At 39.6% G+C, this 21,122-nt stretch overlaps 1 protein-coding gene across 1 annotated transcript; it reads left to right on the top strand.

The window, feature by feature from the left end:
- Nucleotides 1–1,034: 1,034 nt before the first annotated feature.
- LOC133779597 (uncharacterized) lies at nt 1,035–3,849 on the top strand. The gene is made up of 3 exons (XM_062219540.1): nt 1,035–1,131; nt 1,600–1,944; nt 3,221–3,849. Exons 1-3 carry the CDS (start codon nt 1,035–1,037, stop codon nt 3,286–3,288), a joined length of 510 nt encoding a protein of 169 aa, XP_062075524.1. The 3' UTR covers nt 3,289–3,849.
- The last annotated feature ends 17,273 nt before the right edge of the window (nt 3,850–21,122 follow it).

Genomic DNA, 21,122 nt, shown 5'->3' with positions numbered 1-21,122 from the left:
ATTAATTGATTTAATATAATTTTGACCAAAAGTGACTTCAATAAAATATTTGGTATAGATTATATCACTACTTGTTTGTTTTAGCGTTAGTTTACGCCTCTCGTTTTAGTACTCTGTATTTGACTCGTTTACTCAATTCCAAAACAATAATAAAAAAAAAATCTTCACTTTTGTCAAATTTATTTACAACACAATCAAAGTATTCCTATTTTAATTACATAATATATATAATATATTAAAAAATATAGTTAAATATTATTTTTCTAAAAAAATAAAATATAATTTAAAAAAAATATGCAACTGATTTTAATTATTTAGAAACCCAACAATTTTCACTACTACAAAAAGCATTTTTGGCGAAAGTTGTGAAAATGGATATTAATTGGGTGTTAGTTAATAATTCTAGCCAAAAGGCAACAACAACACACTAATGACGGTTGCCAATAACTATCGTTATTGCCCAGTTACGGCCGACAATTATTTCGTGACTTCATTTTTGTTTTAGCATCATTTATGACTTTTGATCAAAAGTCATAAAAAATAAAAAAACTCTTATAAATACACATGTTAAAATAAACTAATTATTATACTTAAAAATACACAATGATAATCCAAACAATCATAAGAATAAATTTTGCTAAATTTAGTTATATAATTTACAAAATACTTACAAATCATCCAAAAAATAATATATATACAAATTTAGAAAAATAAAATACAAGGATCCAATAATAGAGTTAATATAAACAAAAGTAACCAACTTGAAAAAAAATTATAAATAAAATATTTATCAGTTGCTGCGAACCCTCCCCATGGCCCTATAGTTGTTGCCAACCCTCTTTGCAGCCCCATAGTTTAACGCTACCTCTAGCTTCTCACCTTGATTTGTTCGTCACTAGCCTCGTGATTCATCACCTTGTTTCTGCAGTTGAAAAAAGAGTGAGAATGTGAAAGATAGATAAATGTCAAAAATGAGAGAGAGAGAGAGAGATACTTTAGTGAGCCCCATAGTCCCCGTACACCATTGAACCACCATGCCCACTAGTTGCACTGTCACCGAGAGAGAAAGAGAGAGACAAGAGTGTGAGAGAGCTGAAAGGGTGAGAGAAGAAAGACGTGAGAATGAGATAGGTAGAGGGGCGGCTGGGATGTGGGTAGTGAGAGAGTTAGAGATATTTTAGGTCATATTTGGAGGGTGGAATTGGATTGGATAATTTTTATTATGTAATTTTTTTAGAAAAATAAATAGGATATTAAAAAAATCTAATCCAACAATCTAGATAATCTCACTAGTTTAAAATAACTTAATCCATTGAAAAACTTGGGATAGTTTTCCCCTATCTAATTCCTATCTCCATGTATTTCTATGGTAAGGAAAAAGAATTGTCACTTTGTATCCAACTTTACTTTTTCTAATAGACTGTTCGGTAATCCGTTTTTAAACAATTTTCCAATTAAATAATTAAAAATATGAAAATAAAGTAAAAAAATGTGTTCGGTAAATCTACTTATACATTTTATTTTATTTTTAAATTTTAATTAAAATTTATGAAAATTTAGAAACAAGATTTTTTCACTAATAATTTTTTTTTTAAACAGTTTTTATTTCGTTTTCATTTCAATTTTGGGAACTTTTTCTTCGAATTCTTCGTGCATGGCGACCAAAACACAAGGACATTGACGAGTCGAGCCCTTCTCTAGCCAAGCAAGTCGATGGAGTTGACGAGAAAAATCCCAGAAAACTCTCGAAGGATTCTTTGCCGGAGAAATCTCCGGCATCAAGATATGTCGATTGCAGCGCCAAAAATAGCTGGACTGTCGATGGATTGCCTTTAGGGCACGGGAGCGTGGTTGGTGAGCCAATTCGTCGTAATCAGTGGGATTCTAGCCTCTTCGCTTGTCTCTTGCACAACAATGAATTCTGTAGCAGCGATCTTGAAGTTGGTAAGTTGTTTACATTGTTAGAAATAGTAATTTGACTCTAAATACGAGCATTTACTTGAACCCAATTTGATGCAAAACTCACCTGGTTCATCTAAATGCATTTAAATGTGTGGTTTAACAGATTTGAAATGATTAAGCAGATTGACCTCTAGGCAGTGCACTTCATATTGTTTAGAAAACTGACTTGAGATGGAATCATTTCATTTTCAAGAAAATAAGCTAAAGTGGACTTAATGCGCACAAGGTTAGTAATTTCATTGCAGAATGTTCATATTATGATTAATGGAGGTATTTGTTTTTCTACATTTTTTTTCTCTCTTTTCTTTTGGAATGGATCTTAAATTCATTGTCTCTAAGGCCTAGCATATTATGTTTATTTATATTGAGGATAATTGTGTTTTTCTTCTTAAGCTGGTCAATTTTCATTGGTTTTTTCTTTTGATGTTTCTCGGTAATCTTTTTAATAAAATAAGCTAATAAAGATCTCAAACTTCTATTGTCGATATTACCATGTTATTTTGTCGCACTGATATGAGTTTGTAGTATGTGAAAGAAATATTATATTGTTTTCTTCCATTGTTGTAAGTACAGAAAGATATAGATAAAAAATTCAATCATATAAAAGTAATTCTAAGTAACTTCTCATGACTTTCTATGACAGTGAAAGAGTTTTCCAAAAACATTTGCTTCTGTTCTGTTCATAAACAAAGATATGAACAAAACGACATCTTAATACCACATGAAATTTACAATTCTTGGGGTATTGTCTCTCAGTCTATATTTGTTGTAGACAGTTCCTCTAGTATTTACTTAGAAATAGGAAAACATATATGTGGCTATATCCAAGTGTGAAAGTTAGGTTGCCGAACAAGTTTTAGTTTGTTGTTTTTGGTTGTGAGTGCCTCTTTTCTTGTTATTATACTGGAAAATTGTATTGCTTACTATGTATTCTTTTGTAAATTATTAGCTGATTCCAACTTTTATAGTTTGTTACTATAAATACATCTAAGTAGATAGTACTGAATATGATTGTCAGTTGGAGTATTTAGAATTGGGTGAAGTTTTTGGATCAAAGCATCTGGGGCTTCAGTTAACTTGCTAGTTTAAATCAAGATTTATTATAATGTTATTTATTTAGCCTTATAGAATCGAAGTTTGATGATAGATTTGTAATTTATTTTCAAATGAGCATGCTAATGGTTTTGCATGTTGTGTCTTGAATATTAATTTGTTTTCTTATAATTCGTATGATCTAAATTTAAAGTTTATTTTTCAGTTGCGTTGAAGATGTCTTCTTTAAGGCCCTGCCACTCGCTGATGCACAGTGCTATAATGGTTGCTTAAATAATTGTTGATGCAAAGCTCCATGCTGAGTTTGAGGAGTTAGACACTTGAAAGTTAGATTACCGAACACTTATGCAACTTGCTCATATCATATCTGGTCTATGAACCTTCACTATTATAAGCAGTTCAAATTGTTTATGCACAGAGGTTACTACATGTGAAATTCTATGGAGGTTGCATCACATCTGGTTTGCAGCATATAAATTATGCCTTATTGCAATTAGTTTTCTATTTTTTTTTCTGCACTGTATGTGCTAAATGAGCTTATTCTTTTTCATGATTAAGAGAAATTGAGTATTCATTTCAAATTTTGTATTCAATGATGTGGTCTTAGATGAAATTTGTATTTCTTATTGTGATGAGTTTATGTAAGTTAGACAAGATACTTCATTGGGGTAAAGAGGAGCCAAATCAATTATAACATTTAAAGTTGAATGAACCTGAGATAGAACTTGTTTCTTTCTAGCAATACCACGTGGCTGATTCACTACATTTATGAATAAATGAGGAGATTGAGTAAAGACATTAGTTGATTATTATGACTAGTTTAATATTTTTTTTAAGTTTGGACAATTACCAGTTCATATGTTTTATTTTATTATGTAGACTTTATTGATTTTGTGTTATGTCATAGATAGATATTAAGTTTTGAGATTTGAGATTACTTGTATATTATTAATTTCATCTTTTTTTTTATTACAATTTTCTTATATTTATATTTGATCACAAAAAATATTTTTATTTTTAGTTTAGAAAATAAAAAATAAAAAATGTTTACCAAACATGTTTTTTATTTTAAAATTTTTTAAACAAAAAATAAAAATAAAAGTTATCAAATGCATTTTTATTTTTATTTTCTAAAAACATAAAACAAAAATATATTTTTATTTTTGTGTTTAAAAAATTAAAAAAAAAAAAATTTAACCAAACACAACCTTAGTTATTCTTCTATATTTTGTTAATCCAATTTATTCCCAGTATCCAAACGTGGCCTTAGGGGTACAAGGTTTCATTATTGGGCCTTAAAAGGCCTATTCACAAAAATACATTAACATTAGAAAAATATATGAAAAATACGGTAGCCTACAAAAATACGGAATTTTTATGAAAAACACGGAAGGGCAAAAGTGTAAATACGGAATGGCAGTTAAATACAACTTTTTTTGTTAACAGTTGTTACAAATTCGTAAACATATGTTTGAGATTTGTAAAAAAAATGTTTTTGTAAACAACATTTACAAATATATAACAAAGTTTTACAAATTTGTAAACAAGTTTTATATTTTTGTAAACAACATTTATAAAATAATTATTTGCTATTTTTTTATTTTTGTAACAAAAGTTTACAGAACTAATTTTAATATTTATAAAAATAAGTTGTGAATTAAGTTAACATATTTGTAACAAAAATATATAAAACTAAGTTTGTAACTAAAAGATACAATTTTGTTTTTGTAACTAATATATACAAAAATATTAAATTACATTAAACAAGTATCATATATATTTTTTTAAAATTGTAACTACTAATAAAGATAATTATATTTTTTAAATATATAATAATTTATATAAGCATAAATATTTATTTAATATCAATAATTATATTTATTTATAATATTTATAAGTAAAATAAATAAATTTATAATTATTATTATTAACATACAAAAAATATGAATGAACTAAAATTAGTGACGAGAAAAAGATTAAAGAAAAAATAACAGAAGTATAAATAATGGAAAAAGAAGAGTGAGATAAGTGAGATATTATTATATATGTATAAATATATATATTTATTTATTTAGCAGTTTATAAATGGCCGGTTAGCAAACAAAAATTATTTAGTTACATGTATTATATAAATATATATATATAGACATCTATTCACGTATAGATAATATATTAGTCTGAGTATTGGAATTGACAGCAAATAAATTTTAAGGGGAGCAGATGTGTTATACGTCAAGCAAGAATAAATTTTACCGTAAATGTGTAATTATTTTAATTTACCGTAAAAAACGATATTTTTTTAATATTACCGTGATGATTGTAATTTATCCTTTTTTTATTGCTTTAGCGATAGTGAATCATTGTCGCCTTTGACCCTTGGTAATAACGTGAGTCACTTGTAATGGGTTTTTGAGTTTTTTTACCTTAAAATATTTTTTCTTTCGCTAAATAACCTTGAAGTTTCAAATTTAGCTACACAAACCTTCTTATTTAATGAAACTTTTATATTCCAATAATACCCTTTTGTTATTTTATATTAGTTTTCATCAAAATAATCAGAATAGATATGAGCAAAAAAATAATCAAGAACGTAATAGAGATGTCTTTATTCTTCATCCACACAATCTTTTTCAAAATCTCCCTAAATCTGCAGAAGGATTATTTTGACATATGTGTGATTTAATTTGATCAAATATGTGCAACTGTACACAGTTACAAAACAAGTAATAAAGTGATAAGTATTCGAGATCGTCTCCGCAAGGATTGTAAATTAAAACTAAATGCACAAATTAATTACCAAACAATTTCAAAAGTAACCAAATTAATTTTTTTGATTTTGTAAACTAACACTACTTGAGATCAATTAAAATTGCTTAAAAATAAACTGCAATGCCAATATGAAAGTTAGATAAAATCAATTGGTTGAAATGTGCTTAAATTATTAAATCCCTCTATGTCAAATGACCTGTACGTTTGCTGTAGCAAAATCTCAGCAAAATTACCAAAGTTAACAAGAATTCAAAACAAGTTCATAGAACTTTTCCAAATTCTATGGTATTAATTCTTTTACCTAATTAGATATATTCCTATGCCAATCAAGTTTAAGAATCTCGATTTAAGCATCAATTCATAATTGTTACACAAGACAAATAACACATTCATATGCTATTCACAAACATAATCTAACAAGATTATCTACTTGTGTCATTCAAGTTCCTCCATTATATTCAAACTTCCTAGCACAGATATAACTAATCATCTTACTATTGATGGCCAAACAACAATAAGAATTCATCAAGCCCACTTGAATGAACAATGAATATTTTTGCTAAAATAAAGTGCTAGAAATTTAAAACTAAGACATAGAGTTCATTAATAATTCAAGCCTCAAAAGATCTAGTTCATGGCTAAATTAAGAAACACAAATAAAAATTAAAATCTGTCCATGAGTAATTGATCACAAAATATTAGAGAAAATAGTACAGGAATAACAAACAAATAGAAGAAATTTCCCAAAATGATGATGGAATGAATATTCTCTTCTTCTCCTCTTCCTCTTTTCTTCATTTCCTTCTTTGTATTGCTGAAGTCTCCTTGTACTTGGTGATTCTCTCTCTAAAAGATGGCTGAATTGAGTAATGGAGGTTGTCTTCTTTTAATGATGCTAGGGTGTTAAAACCCTTTTTCCTCATGTCCCAAAAATGCCCCTCCTTGCATCTCACATGAGTTTCCTTTTCTCTTCTATAAATTACTCCAAAATTCAATCAATTTTCTCTGATTTTTTCGCCACCTCATCACTCCTTGTCAGCTCAAATAATGGTGCCACGTGTCTCTCCTTTATATGCTGAATTTCCCTCTTCGTATCCCGCTGAAAATGCTCCAGCAAAACCTGACATTTCAGCACAAATTAAACTAAGAGCCATTTCACTTTTCATTTTTTCTTTGGAAAAATTCATGCATAAATTCCTTAATTTCCTACTTTCAGCTCTAAAAAACCAACAAGACACAATAACTCACAACAACACAAAAAATGAAAAGAAATTAACTAAAAATAATAACAAACAAACACTCATCATTCTTCTTAATTCTACATTTATAAGCTTAAAAGTATAAAAATAACTCTTTATTCAAGAGTTATCAACATACTTACAGATTTATTTCGTCAACATTTTTGTGAAAATAGTGATTACATTAAGGAAAGTAAAGCAAAACCCAACTTTTTGTTGATTTGAATGCGAGGACAAAAAAACTTTGTATTTTTTTTTCCAAAAGTTAATTTTTTCATAGGTGGTAAAATTAACAATAAAAGTATAATGTTAGCCATGTTATTAATATTTTGTGGTTTTTGAGTTGAAAATCATGATTTTGTAAAATGAAAACCATGAAGATGATGATAATGCACAGGTCTTGATTGGGTCCAGTCGAGCTAATGTATATCTTGACCAGATTAGTTGAGATGATAGTTTAAGTAGAGTTCACTAGTGCTTAACTAGATTTGGTCAAGATATTATTAGAGCTCATCTGTTGCTCAATTATACTTGGTTGAGATACTCGTTGTAACGACCCAAATTCGCTAATAAGGCTTATGGGCCTTGATTAGTGTGCCCAGAGGGCATAATGGAAGTTATGGGTGACTTTAATGAGTAAAATGCATGATTATGATTTAAAGCATGTTATATGACTATTTGAATATTCGAGATGCATGACTATGTGTATTAGTATGCATGTAGGCCCTGATTAGGTTAGAAGGGCATAATCGTAATTTTGGCCATTATGGGCATAACTGTATTGATATATGTGATAATTGTTGAGACCACATATTATGTGGATATAATTGTGATCTGTGACTCGAGACGATCCTAGTGAGTAGGTTAGCGAAAAAGTCATGGCGGGGATTTATACCCGGCTCGGGGTGAACCTGGGGGTATAAATGGGAATTTAGTGAGTATATTGGAGTCTATTTTGACATTGAGGAATATAATTAGAGATTAACTAGGTATCAGGAATTAAGCGGGAAAATATTAGAGACACTCGAGGAACTAGCGAGAATTGGGCGAAATGACCAAAATGCCCTTAAGTGGACTAAAGGACTTGGGATTAAAGGGGAGGGTATTGTGGTCATTTGGCAGATAGAGATAAGTAAAATTGAGGCTTTATGTTAGTGGAAGTTGTAGAAAAATATAGAAGTCTGAAGAAAGAAGGAAAAGAAAGGAAAGAAAGGGAGGAAAAACAGAGTTGTTTTCTCTAGGGTCGGTTTGTGGTTCTCTCACCACTTTTTCTGGGTTTTCTTGGAGCAAAGCTCAGAGGAGACCTAGGTTAGGCTGAGCATCAAGGATCCTAAGCTAGGCTTGAAGAATTGGCAGGGGTTTAGCAAGAACACACCATCACTTGAGGTAAGATTTTGTAGCTTCTTCAGTTTCTGGTTTTAGTTTTTGACCTATGGTGCATAAGCTGGACTTGATGGGAACTTTAGGGAATTTAGGCCAAAGGTTGAGGAAGAGCAAGCTAAGGAGGTGTAGAGGTTGTCTTGAAACCGAATTCGCACTAAAGGTATGAAATTCTAAGCTTTTAACTTTGATGTGTTGACTGGTTTCTGCTGAGTTTTGATGTCTAGAAGTGGCTATGGTGAATTTTGAGATTAGGGATGCATGTGCTTGAGTTCTGGGTATTTAGGGTGCTTGGGATGAGTGGAGTGTGTTAATAAGGTTGTTTTTGAGTTTGGTGAAGGTTTGGAGAAGTTTTGGTTGAGTTTGGTTCGAGGAAATCGCAGGAGGGAAAATTGGGAGGTTGCCTGTCTGTGACTAGCGCTACAGCACTAGGCCATGCTTCCTGGGGGATTTTGCTTCTGTCTGTAGCGCTGTAGTGCCCTCCTAAGAGCGCTGTAGCGCTGCCCTATTTCCAGAAAGGGATTTTAGGGTTGTTTACAAGGGTTTTTGACCAAGGGTTCGGGGTTCGATTCCACCACCTTGTTTGGTGGAACTAGGACTTCCCGGGGGCTCGTGATTGGTCCCGAGGCTAGGTTTTGGACTTGAGGTTTGGTGATGACTTTGATCTATGGTTGTGTTTAGGTGAGCGCTAGGGCTCGAGAGGGATCGTGCTCAAGGAGTCAAGTGATCAAAGCTAGCAAATTGAAAGGTAAGAAAACTGCACCCGGTTATATGTTTGTGATGAGACTAAGTGCTCCCGATATTTGTATTATGTCAATGATGGTATTATGCCATGGGACATGTGATAGCGGCCTAAGGGTGCCGTACACAATATTTGCGCACAGGGCGCGGCTTGGCCACTGGTAGTCGAGGACAGCCTTATATTCACTGAGCTCGGTTTAAGCGGGCCGGAGTCAGTGGGATAACGGAGGGAGCGGCCTGCGGGCGCTAGCCCTAGTTATCATTTGTGAACTGATATATGATATGAGTTGATATGTTTAGTATGCTGAATACTTGACTATTCTAAATGTTTATATGGTTAAGAATATGTGATGCAATATGAGATATTGATTTGTCTGTTGATTGCTTATGCTCTGTTGTTGTGTTTTCTTGCTGGGCCTTGGCTCACGGGTGCTACATGGTGTAGGTAAAGGCAAAGGCAAGTTGGACCAATCCTGAAATGGAGGGCTGCGGGGTGGAATGTACATAGCCAGCTGTTCGATTGCCATGGTCGAGGAGTGGATCAGGACAAGGATTGCCTAACTGTCTGTTTTGCCTTAATATGGCTTGATGTTGTATTTAAACCTTATGTCTTTTGTAAACGATCTTTAATCTTAATATTTTTGGGATTCTGTGTAAACAGGAAACGTCTCTTTATGAAAAATATGACTTTTGAGACCAAAACATTTTAACCCTAGTTCCTTTATAGTTTCAATAGCATGTTTTTAATTAAAGGACTAGCACTTTATAAACACACAGTGTAACGATCCTGGCTATCCAGGGCGTTACAACTTGGTATCAGAGCGTCCTAGGTTTATGGGTCTTGAAGACTGGCTGGATATGTACATTCGCCGTGAGAGACAAGCTCAACTCAGGGTTTGGTAATTGTGTATACATGATTATGTGTTTAAATGATTTGAGTGAGATATGATTGTTGATATATGTTTGGTGAATAGGGGGCATGAGATACTGATAGGGTCTGGCCCTTGACTATTGCATGATGCTATTGAGGCGTGCTTATTAGCATTGCTGTGCATGTGAATGAATATCTGGATGAATTGTTATAAATTGATTGCTTGTGAATGATTGGAGTTCCAGTGATGGATCATGAAAGGATTATTACCTTGTCATCATAGCCTAATTGCCGAGTCGTTAATTGCAGATTGACTTGGATAGTTATGCGTCCAAGAAAATCTACGCGACTAGCCGGCAGGTCTGGGGCTAGAGATGATGATCAGGGCCAGATCCCTCCGCCAGTCCCTGAGAACTGGCAGCAGTTAATGGCAGACATGCTGGCTCGGCTTCAGAGCCAAGATGAACATATCCAAATTCTGCGGCAGCAGGCTCCATCTGGGAGTTTTGCCCCTATTGTGCCACCTGCAGTGGTACCTGTAGTGCAGCCAGTTGAGGTTGGGAATAAGTGGGAGCCGTTGTATGAGCGGTTCAGGAAGCAGCAGCCCCCGATCTTTGAGGGAGGACTTGATCAACTAAAGGCTGAACAGTGGATGACTATGATTACTACCATACTTGATTTCATAAGGGTAGAAGGACATGACAGAGTGGCCTGTGCCACTTATATGCTGAGAGAGGATGCCCGAATCTGGTGGGAGGTGGCATCACAGACCAGAGATGTTACTGCATTGACTTGGGAAGGGTTTAAAGACTTGTTCAGTCAGAAGTATTATAATGTTGCCATCAGGGTAGCGAAGATAAATGAGTTCGTGGGGCTAGTTCAGGGCAGTATGACAGTTACAGAATATGCCTTGAAGTTTGATAGACTTGCGAAGTTTTTGCCAGATCTTGTGCCTACTGATGCAGCTAGGCAGGAAAGATTTATCGGAGGGCTGAATGCTATGATAGCCCGAGATGTGAGAATTACCACAGTTCTTGGAGGGACAACTTATGCCCAGGCTGTGGAGAAGGCTCTTACCGCTGAGGAAGCGGAGAATAAGATATGGAGAGAGAGTGCTGTGAGGAGGGAGGGCCGCAGGGCGGTGCCTCCATATTCTGGTTTAGGTAGGGGTGGAGGCCCCAGTGACTTGAAGAGGAAGACCCCTGAGGCTTCGACCGTTCCCGGTCCTGATAGGAGAGGTCGGGGTACTCAGGGTGGCCTCCAAGGAGGCGGTGATACATGGAGGACTTATCCAGAGTGCACGAGATGCAAGAGACGCCATCCGAGCAAGTGTCGGGCTAAGGCCTGCTATGTGTGAGGGGTGGTGGGACACCTCAGGAAGGATTGCTCGACAGTGAAGAAGGGAGATACAGGGAAGGTGGACAGATTGACTCTAGCTCGAGTGTTCACCCTGACGCAGGCGGAGGCCGAGGCTTGTCCCTCAGTAGTGACAGGTCAGCTTTCTAGTGCTGGCACTTCTTTTACTGTGTTGATTGATTCTGGTGCTACGCATTCATTTGTATCTGATAAGGTGATTGATAGAATGTGTAGACGCAGTGAGTATCGTACTTCAGGGTTTGGGACTATTTTGCCTACAGGAGAACTGGTAGTATCTAGGAGGTGGATTAGAGCACTGCTAGTGATAGTTGATGGTAGGGAGTTGTCAGTAGACTTGATTGAGTTGAGTATGGAGGACTTTGATATAATTCTAGGTATGGATTGGCTGGTTAGATATGGAGCTACCATTGACTGCAGGAAGAAGATGGTGACTTTTGAGCCAGAGGGCGAGGATCCCTTTGTTTTTGTGGGAGCGGTGCATGGACCCCGCGTACCCAGGATATCTGCATTGAGAGCCAGAGACTTGTTACAAGGTGGATGTATAGGCTTTCTGGCTAGTGTGGTGGATACCACCAGAGTTTCACCAGTTGGGCCGGAGGAGACCAGATTGGTTTGCGAGTTCTTGGATATGTTTCCTGAGGATTTTCCTGGGTTGCCGCCGCGTAGAGAGATTCAGTTTATCATTGAGTTGGCGCCAGGGACAGAGCCAATGTCAAGGGCACCATATAGGATGGCACCGGCGGAATTGAAAGAATTAAAGATACAGCTGCAAGAGCTTCTGGATTTAGGGTTCACCAGACCTAGCTACTCACCATGGGGTGCTCCAGTTTTGTTTGTAAAGAAGAAGGACGAGATTTTGAGATTGCGCATCGACTACCGAGAATTGAACAAGTTGACTATCAAGAATAAGTATCCCCTACCAAGGATTGATGACTTGTTCGATCAGCTGCAGGGTAAGACAGCGTTCTCAAAGATTGATCTTCGATTTGGTTATCACCAGTTGAGGATCAAGGATGAGGACATACCTAAGACGGCCTTCCGAACACAGTATGGGCACTATGAGTTCTTGGTCATGTCTTTTAGTTTGACCAATGCCCCAGCAACCTTTATGGACCTAATGAACAAGGTGTTCAAGGATTTCCTAGATCAGTTCATTATTGTCTTCATCGACGACATCTTAGTGTACTCCAGTTCAGAGGCAGAGCACGAGCTTCATCTTCGACATGTTCTTCAGAGGTTGAGGGAGCATCAGTTGTACGCCAAGTTTAAGAAGTGTGAATTTTGGTTACCCGAAGTGAAATTCCTTGGACATATCATGGGTGCAGATGGGATTAAGGTGGATCCATCTAAGGTGGAGGCGGTTAGGGATTGGCCGAGGCCAAGGAACGCCTCGGAGGTGCGGAGTTTTCTTGGCTTGGCAGGTTACTACAGACGGTTTGTAGAGGGCTTCTCGAAGATAGCATCACCGATGAAAGAATTGACAAGGAAGAATCTGAAGTTTATTTGGTCAGACAAGTGTGAAGACAGTTTCCAAGAGCTGAAGCGACGGCTTATCACAGCGCCAGTGTTGAGTCTTCCTTCGGGGGACGGGAAGTTTGTTGTTTACTGCGATGCATCAAGGTTGGGTTTAGGCTGTGTGTGAGAAAGTTATAGCTTATGCATCACGACAATTGAAGGAGTATGAGCAGCGGTATCCTACCCATGATTTGGAGCTGGCAGCAGTGGTTTTTGCACTGAAGATTTGGCGACATTATTTGTATGGGGAGAAGTGCGAGGTGTACACTGACCATAAGAGTTTGAAGTATTTCTTTACACAAAAGGACCTGAACATGAGACAGAGGCATTGGCTGGAGTTGGTAAAGGATTATGATTGTGATATTCTTTATCATCCGGGGAAAGCCAATGTGGTGGCGGATACATTGAGCCGCAGAGGTCCAGGTCAGTTGTATAGTTCTATCCAGATCTCAAGGGAGTTAGCTAATGAGATGGTCAGAGCGGGGATAGAGTTGGTAGTAGGCCAGTTGGCCAATATTACTTTGCAGTCGACCCTGCTAGAGCGGATCAGAGAAGAGCAATTGGCAGATGCTTAGTTACAGAGGGTTAGAGAAGATGTCTTAGTAGGAATCGCTAAGGACTATTCTGTTTCTGAGGTTGGATTGCTTCGGTATCAGGGACGGATTTGTGTTCCAGCTGATGAGGGGATCAGACGAGAGATACTGGATGAGTCTCATACGACACCGTACTCACTTCATCCGAGTACCACAAAGATGTATCAGGATCTGCGGACTTTATATTGGTGGCCCGGGATGAAAAAGGATGTGGTGGAGTACGTTGCCAGATGCCTAACTTGTCAGCAGGTGAAAGCAGAGCATCAGCGACCAGCAGGGTTGCTTGAGCCTTTGGGTATTCCTGAATGGAAATGGGAGGACATTACTATGGATTTTGTGGGAGGTTTACCCAGGACGGTAGGACTCCATGACTCGGTGTGGGTGATAGTGGATAGATACACCAAGTCAACCCATTTTCTTCCAGTGAGGTCGACATATACTGTGGATCAGTATGCTGAGTTGTATGTGAGGGAGATCGTACGTCTCCATGGGGTTCCTAAGTCTATAGTGTCAGACCGGGATCCTATTTTCACTTCCAAGTTTTGGGGTGGTCTGCAGAAGGCTTTGGGGACTCAGTTGAAGTTCAGTACATCCTTTCATCCTCAGACTGATGGACAGTCTGAGAGGATGATCCAGGTGTTAGAGGATATGCTCAGAGCGTGTGTGATTGATTTTGAGGGTTCATGGAGTAAGTACCTTCCGTTGATTGAATTTTCGTATAACAATAGTTATCAGTCAACGATTGGAGTGGCTCCCTATGAGATGTTATATGGGAGAAAGTGTAGATCACCCATTCATTGGGATGAGATGGGCGAGAGAAGATATTTGGGGCCAGATATGGTTCAGAGGACAAGTGAAGCTATAGAAAAGATCCAGGCTAGAATGCTCGCCTTTGAGAGCAGATAGAAAAGCTACGCTGATCCTAAGGGTAGGGACGTGGAGTTTCAGGTTGGGGACCACGTCTTTCTCCGAGTTTCACCATTGCGAGGGGTGAGGAGGTTTGGAAAGAAGGGCAAGCTAGGCCCTAGATTCATTGGACCATTTGAGATTCTAGAAAGGATTGGTCAGGTGGCTTACAGATTAGCTTTGCCACCATCGTTATCTGGGGTTCATAACGTTTTCCATGTTTCCATGCTTCGGAAGTACGTCTCGGATGTGACTCATGTGTTGAGGTATGGAGATTTAGAATTACAGACAGATTTGGCTTATGAGGATCAACCAGTTCAGATCTTGGATCGAAAAGATAAAGTATTGCGGAATAAGACGATTCCTCTGGTTAAAGTGCTGTGGAGGAATAGTAAGGTCGAGGAGGCGACCTGGGAGCTTGAGACAGCGATGCAGGATCAATATCCCGAGTTGTTCAGGAAAATTTCGAGGACAAAATTCTCATTAGGAGGGGATAGTTGTAACGACCCAAATTCGCTAATAAGGTTTAAGGGCCTTGATTAGTGTGCCTGGAGGGCATAATGGAAGTTATGTGTGACTTTAATGAGTAAAATGCACGATTATGATTTAAAGCATGTTATATGACTATTTGAATATTCGAGATACATGACTATGTGTATTAGTATGCATGTAGGCCCTGATTAGGTTAGAAGGGCATAATCGTAATTTTGGCCATTATGGGCATACCTATATTGATATATGTGATAATTGTTGAGACCACATTATTATGTGGATATATCTGTGATCTGTGACTCGAGACGATCCTAGTGAGCATGTTAGCGAAAAAGTCATGGCGGGGATTTATACCCGGCTCGGGGTGAGCCTGGGGGTATAAATGGGAATTTAGTGAGTATATTGGAGTCTATTTTGACATCGAGGAATATAATTGGAGATTAACTAGGTATCGGAAATTAAGCAGGAGAATATTAGAGACACTCAAGGAACTAGTGGGAATTGGGCAAAATGACCAAAATGCCCTTAAGTGGACTAAAGGACTTGGGATTAAAGAGGAGGGTATTGTGGTCATTTTGCAGATAGAGATAATTAAAACTGAGGCTTTATGTTAGTGGAAGTTGTAGAAAAATATAGAAGTCTGAAGAAAGAAGGAAAAGAAAGGAAAGAAAGGGAGGAAAAACAGAGTTGTTTTCTCTAGGGTCGGTTTGTGGTTCTCTCACCACTTTTTTTGGGTTTTCTTGGAGCAAAGCTCAGAGGAGACCTAGGTTAGGCTGAGCATCAAGGATCCTAAGCTAGGCTTGAATAATTGGCAGGGGTTTAGCAAGAACACACCATCACTTGAGGTAAGATTTTGTAGCTTCTTCAGTTTCTGGTTTTAGTTTTTGACCTATGGTGCATAAGCTGGACTTGATGGGAACTTTAGGGAATTTAGGCCAAAGGTTGAGGAAGAGCAAGCTAAGGAGGTGTAGAGGTTGTCTTGAAACCGAATTCGCACTAAAGGTATGAAATTCTAAGCTTTTAACTTTGATGTGTTGACTGGTTTCTGCCGAGTTTTGATGTCTAGAAGTGGCTATGGTGAATTTTGAGATTAGGGATGCATGTGCTTGATTTCTGGGTATTTAGGGTGCTTGGGATGAGTGGAGTGTGTTAATAAGGTTGTTTTTGAGTTTGGTGAAGGTTTGGAGAAGTTTTGGTTGAGTTTGGTTCGAGGAAATCGCAGGAGGGAAAATTGGGAGGTTGCCTGTCTGTGACTAGCGCTAGCCTTAGGGCGCTGTAGTGCTAGGCCATGCTTCCTGGGGGATTTTGCTTCTTTCTGTAGCACTGTAGCGCCCTCCTAAGAGCGCTGTAGCGCTGCCCTATTTCCAGAAAGGGATTTTAGGGTTGTTTACAAGGGTTTTTGACCAAGGGTTCGGGGTTCGATTCCACCACCTTGTTTGGTGGAACTAGGACTTCCCGGGGGCTCGTGATTGGTCCCGAGGCTAGGTTTTGGACTTGAGGTTTGGTGATGACTTTGATCTATGGTTTCTTTTAGGTGAGCGCTAGGGCTCGAGAGGGATTGTGCTCAAGGAGTCAAGTGATCAAAGCTAGCGAATTGAAAGGTAAGAAAACTGCACCCGGTTATATGTTTGTGATGGGACTAAGTGCTCCCGATATTTGTATTATGTCAATGATGGTATTATGCCATGGGACATGTGATAGCGGCCTAAGGGTGCCGTACACAATATTTGCGCACAGGGCGCGGCTTGGCCACTGGTAGCCGAGGACAGCTTTATATTCACTGAGCTCGGTTTAAGCGGGCCAGAGTCAGTGGGATAACGGAGGGAGCGGCCTGCGGGAGCTAGCCCTAGTTATCATTTGTGAACTGATATATGATATGAGTTGATTTGTTTAGTATTCTAAATACTTGACTATTCTGAATGTTGATATGGTTAAGAATATGTGATGCAATATGAGATATTGATTTGTCTATTGATTGCTTATGCTCTGTTGTTGTGTTTTCTTGCTGGGCCTTGGCTCACGGGTGCTACATGGTGTAGGTAAAGGCAAAGGCAAGTTGGACCAATCCTGAGATGGAGGGCTGCGGGGTGGAATGTACATAGCCAGCTGTTCGATCGCCATGGTCGAGGAGTGGATCAGGACAGGGATTGCCTAACTGTCTGTTTTGCCTTAATATGGCTTGATGTTGTATTTAAACCTTATGTCTTTTGTAAACGGTCTTTAATCTTAATATTTTTGGGATCCCGTGTAAACAGGAAACGTCTCTTTATGAAAAATGTGACTTTTGAGACCAAAACATTTTAACCCTAGTTCCTTTATAGTTTCAATAGCACGTTTTTAATTAAAGGACTTGATTAGCAAGTCTAGCACTTTATAAACACACAGTGTAACGGTTCTGGCTATCCAGGGTGTTACACTAGTAGAGCTCAATATGACTTGGTCGATATTCATATTTTCAATCTTTACCTTATTAATTATAATTTTAACATCAAATATATTTTTTAATATTTTTAATATCAATATTCTATGTTTGTTACAAGAATGACTAGACTGGTAATCTATGTTCAATTTGATGGGGAATGGAAGGAGGACCAAAGGTTATATAAATGGTTACCAAAGAATAAGTTATTGTTAGGATTGGTTAAAAAAACAAAGCCTAAGTGGTATTACACATGCTAGGTGTAAAATCCTAACAGTTTCATATAATGTAGGTGTGAAATTTAACTTTTTGTTGTAGACATTTAAAAGTTCTATTTTTTGGGTCCAAAGTGATATTTTGGGGTATATAAGAGTGTCCAAAAAGTTTGGGACCATTAGGAAGTGTTTAAGGCTACTTTTGAGAAGTTTGAGCTACTCATCAGCATTGCATCGCTCCCTTGTAGGCGACACATCACATTGATCTTAAAACTTATATGAAATGCTACCGGTGACGTATCACCTACTAGAAGGTGATTCATCACCTGGTAGGTGACTGTGATCCGCAAAATATCGTGTTTTAAGCTCCAAATGATGTGTTAAAATCTCTAATCCTATTGGTTAGACTTAATGACGGTGCCTGCACTATTGTACGCCCTGATTTTCCCACGGGCTGATTAGCAAGCCGAGCTGCGACCTAACCATGATTACCTCATAATCATCCCCAGGGACCGGAGCTTCTGTTGTAATGTCGTGCCTTCTTAGCTCGAGGAAGCCCCAAGAGTTCGCCTTCACTGCCCAGGGCTGGGACAGGGATTCCGAAGGTCGAAGACCGAGCTAAGTATGAAGCTCGTGGTACGAGCTTCATATGGAGGCTATGACCCTTTGCGAAGTCAACACACGCAAGGTAAACGTGCACATATCAGGCATCACGTGTCTGATATCCCCCTGACTTCTCGGACACGCAGCAAGAACGTGCGTATTCAGACACCCACCACTGGGTTGGGCTGTGCGGCCCATTACCTCCTTACCTATTGATTTGACCACACTCATGTGTCAGGTTTAGGAATTAATCATGAATGTCACAGAATTGATACGACAAGTAAGAAGGTCACGGGATGACCTTCTTACCAACTTCCAGGTGCCTTCTCCTATAAATATGGAGACCCTGGGAGTTGATAAGGGTTGGAAAAAATAATCTCTTGTAAGAAATACTCTGTAATCAAATACTCAGTATAGATCAATAATATTGACTAGTGGAGTAGAAGGATTTTAACCTTCGAACCACTTAAAAAACGTGTCTTGAGTCACCTCTTCCCTCCTCTAAGATCATATATTTGTTTCGGTTCTACATTTGGCACTAATCCCTTTCTCTTCTTCTCTTAATTACCTGTTGGCGAAGAACCGCGTCAACAGTTTGGTGCTTTCATTGAGAGAACAAGTTCGATTAGTGCTGCTGCAAACATCCAACTATGGTGACTACTCGGTCCAGGCATGGTAACGAGACAGAACAACATGATGGGCAGGAGGCTCATCATACTACCATCCCTGATGAACAAGTTCCTGAAGTCCAACAGCGGCCAGGAAAACAGCCGGTGGGCTAAGATGATACTGGTAGTTCGGCGCCTCGGCCACCTAATCCGAACCCATGTTATTATACTGCGGTGGAAATGGAGAATGCTCAACTGAGGAGTCAGTTAGCAACAACTAGCCAGCAAATCCAGGATATCCTGGCCCGATTACCCCCTCTCACAACCGGAGTTAACGTCGGAGAGAGGCAAGGCGAGGCTCCTAAGTCTCGCCGGGGTAACCGGTCCAGGCATAGCCGTTCGGATAGACTTCCAGCAGCCAACTCCACCCCTTCATCATGCCATCGAGAGGCAAACTTCGAGGAAATGCCTAGGACCGGACAACAGGAATACATCCATTTGGTCAGAACGTCGACTTCTAGCTCCCAACCATCCTCGAGAACGCCTAGGGGAGCTCGAGGAAATTCCCGAAGGAGATCCGGGGAGGGCTCGCGACGTCAGCCCGTCCCCGACGACCGTCTTGCACCTCGTCCAGATCGCCCGGTGCGGGACCAGCAGGTTGGCAGGACCGAAAGGCCCCCACCAAACTTGATCCGTCCAGACGAAACTAGGATCGCCTCCCCAGTCAGGCATCCTCCATCTCCGATCAGATATCCGTCTCCTCCTCGGCCCGTCCGGGACATCCCAGCCTATGGGAGTAGTAGGAGAAACCCGCCATCAGCTGGACCTTCCCGGCGCAGCAGGGCGCCAGGGGAAGGCTCAGGTCGTCATCACCAAAGGAGGACTCCAAGCCTATCCAGCAGGAGCCACTAGACTGGCAGTCGCCGGAGTGATCTCTCTGGGGGAGACCTTCGTCAGCGTTTAAGTTCGGCACAAAGTCACCAGACCACCCAGGGAGGTGACCTGCGAGATCGCCTCAACTCTCATAGAGGGGGCAGAGCAGGAGGAGATGGCCAGGCTCGCTCAGGGGGGGCCCTGTCTGAAGTACGCAACGGGGGGAATGTCCCAAATAATCTATCTCAAGATAGGAGGGGCAATAACCCACCAAATGTGTACAATGGATCCGGAGCTGTTGAACAGCCCCGGAATAACCAAGGACATCAAGACCAAACCCTCGAGCGCCTGACTCAGATGGAGGAGCTGATGAGGAAGCTCCTATCAGAAAAAGAAAAAGACGAATATGATTCAGGAGACGAGATGGAACTCTTCGCCCCCAATATAGCATCAACGGCATACCCATCTGGTTTCCGTATGCCTCACTTGTCAAAGTTCAACGGGGACGGAGACCTGTCGGACCATTTAGGGATGTTTAACACCTTAATGATGGCCCATAACATTGGCCCGGAGCTGAGATGCTTGATCTTCCCCTCCACACTGACTGGACCTGCCAGGCAGTGGTTTAAGCAAAGTAAAAGACAGTCAATCAGTTCCTGGAAGACCTTCTCAGCCGACTTCAAAAGGGCATTCCGAGCCTCCCAGGCCGCCCGTGTTCAGGCCGACTCCCTGGCTAACGTGAGACAGCAGCCTGGTGAGACTCTGAAGGCCTACCTGAGCAGATTCGCAAACGTCGCTGCTCGGGCTAGAGACGCAGATGATAGCTCCAAGCTCATGGCCATGAGAACCGGAATCCTTGTCGGAGGAGACCTATGGAAGGATATACAGAGGAAGGGAGTCAGCTCGGTCAACGAATTCCTTAACAGGGCCCAAGAATGGATAAACTTGGAAGAACCCGAAGCCTCAGCTGCGGGAACCAGCCAAGTTCCCGATCAGCCCGCGGGAGTAGGGACGGAGGTCGTGGCAGCGACCCCAAACGTCGCACAGAGCAACCAGCCCGGTGGAGGAAAAAGAAAGGGCAATGGCGAAAACGGTCAGCACGACCAAAAGAAGAATAAGTCCGTAGATAAGTTTAAGCTCGTTTTCACGACGTATACCAAGCTCATCCAGTCCAGAGAGAGTATCTTCTTGGCCAACTCTACTCGGGTCCCTTGGAAGAGGCTGGAGCCATTGAAGCACCACAAGGGAAAGAGAGACACTTCCAAATTTTGCCGTTTTCATAACGACATTGGCCACAATACCGACGATTGTAGGCATTTGAAGATGAGATCGAGACTCTCATCCGAGCCGGTCCCTTGGCTTAATACTCGCGGAACAGGGTCCCAGCGAGTCGACCTGCTCCAGAAGCCCCAGCCAGTCAGCCCGGGTCTCGGGTAGATCAGGATGTCCCTCCCCCCATGGTCGGAGGAGTGATATCCACCATCTCTGGAGGTCCGCACATGGCTGG

The sequence above is a fragment of the Humulus lupulus genome, chromosome 5 (genome assembly GCF_963169125.1).
Source record: "Humulus lupulus chromosome 5, drHumLupu1.1, whole genome shotgun sequence".
NCBI classification, from domain to species: Eukaryota; Viridiplantae; Streptophyta; class Magnoliopsida; order Rosales; family Cannabaceae; genus Humulus; species Humulus lupulus.
The sequence above is the reverse complement of the archived record's forward strand: the minus strand, read 5'-3'. Positions and strand labels throughout refer to the sequence as shown.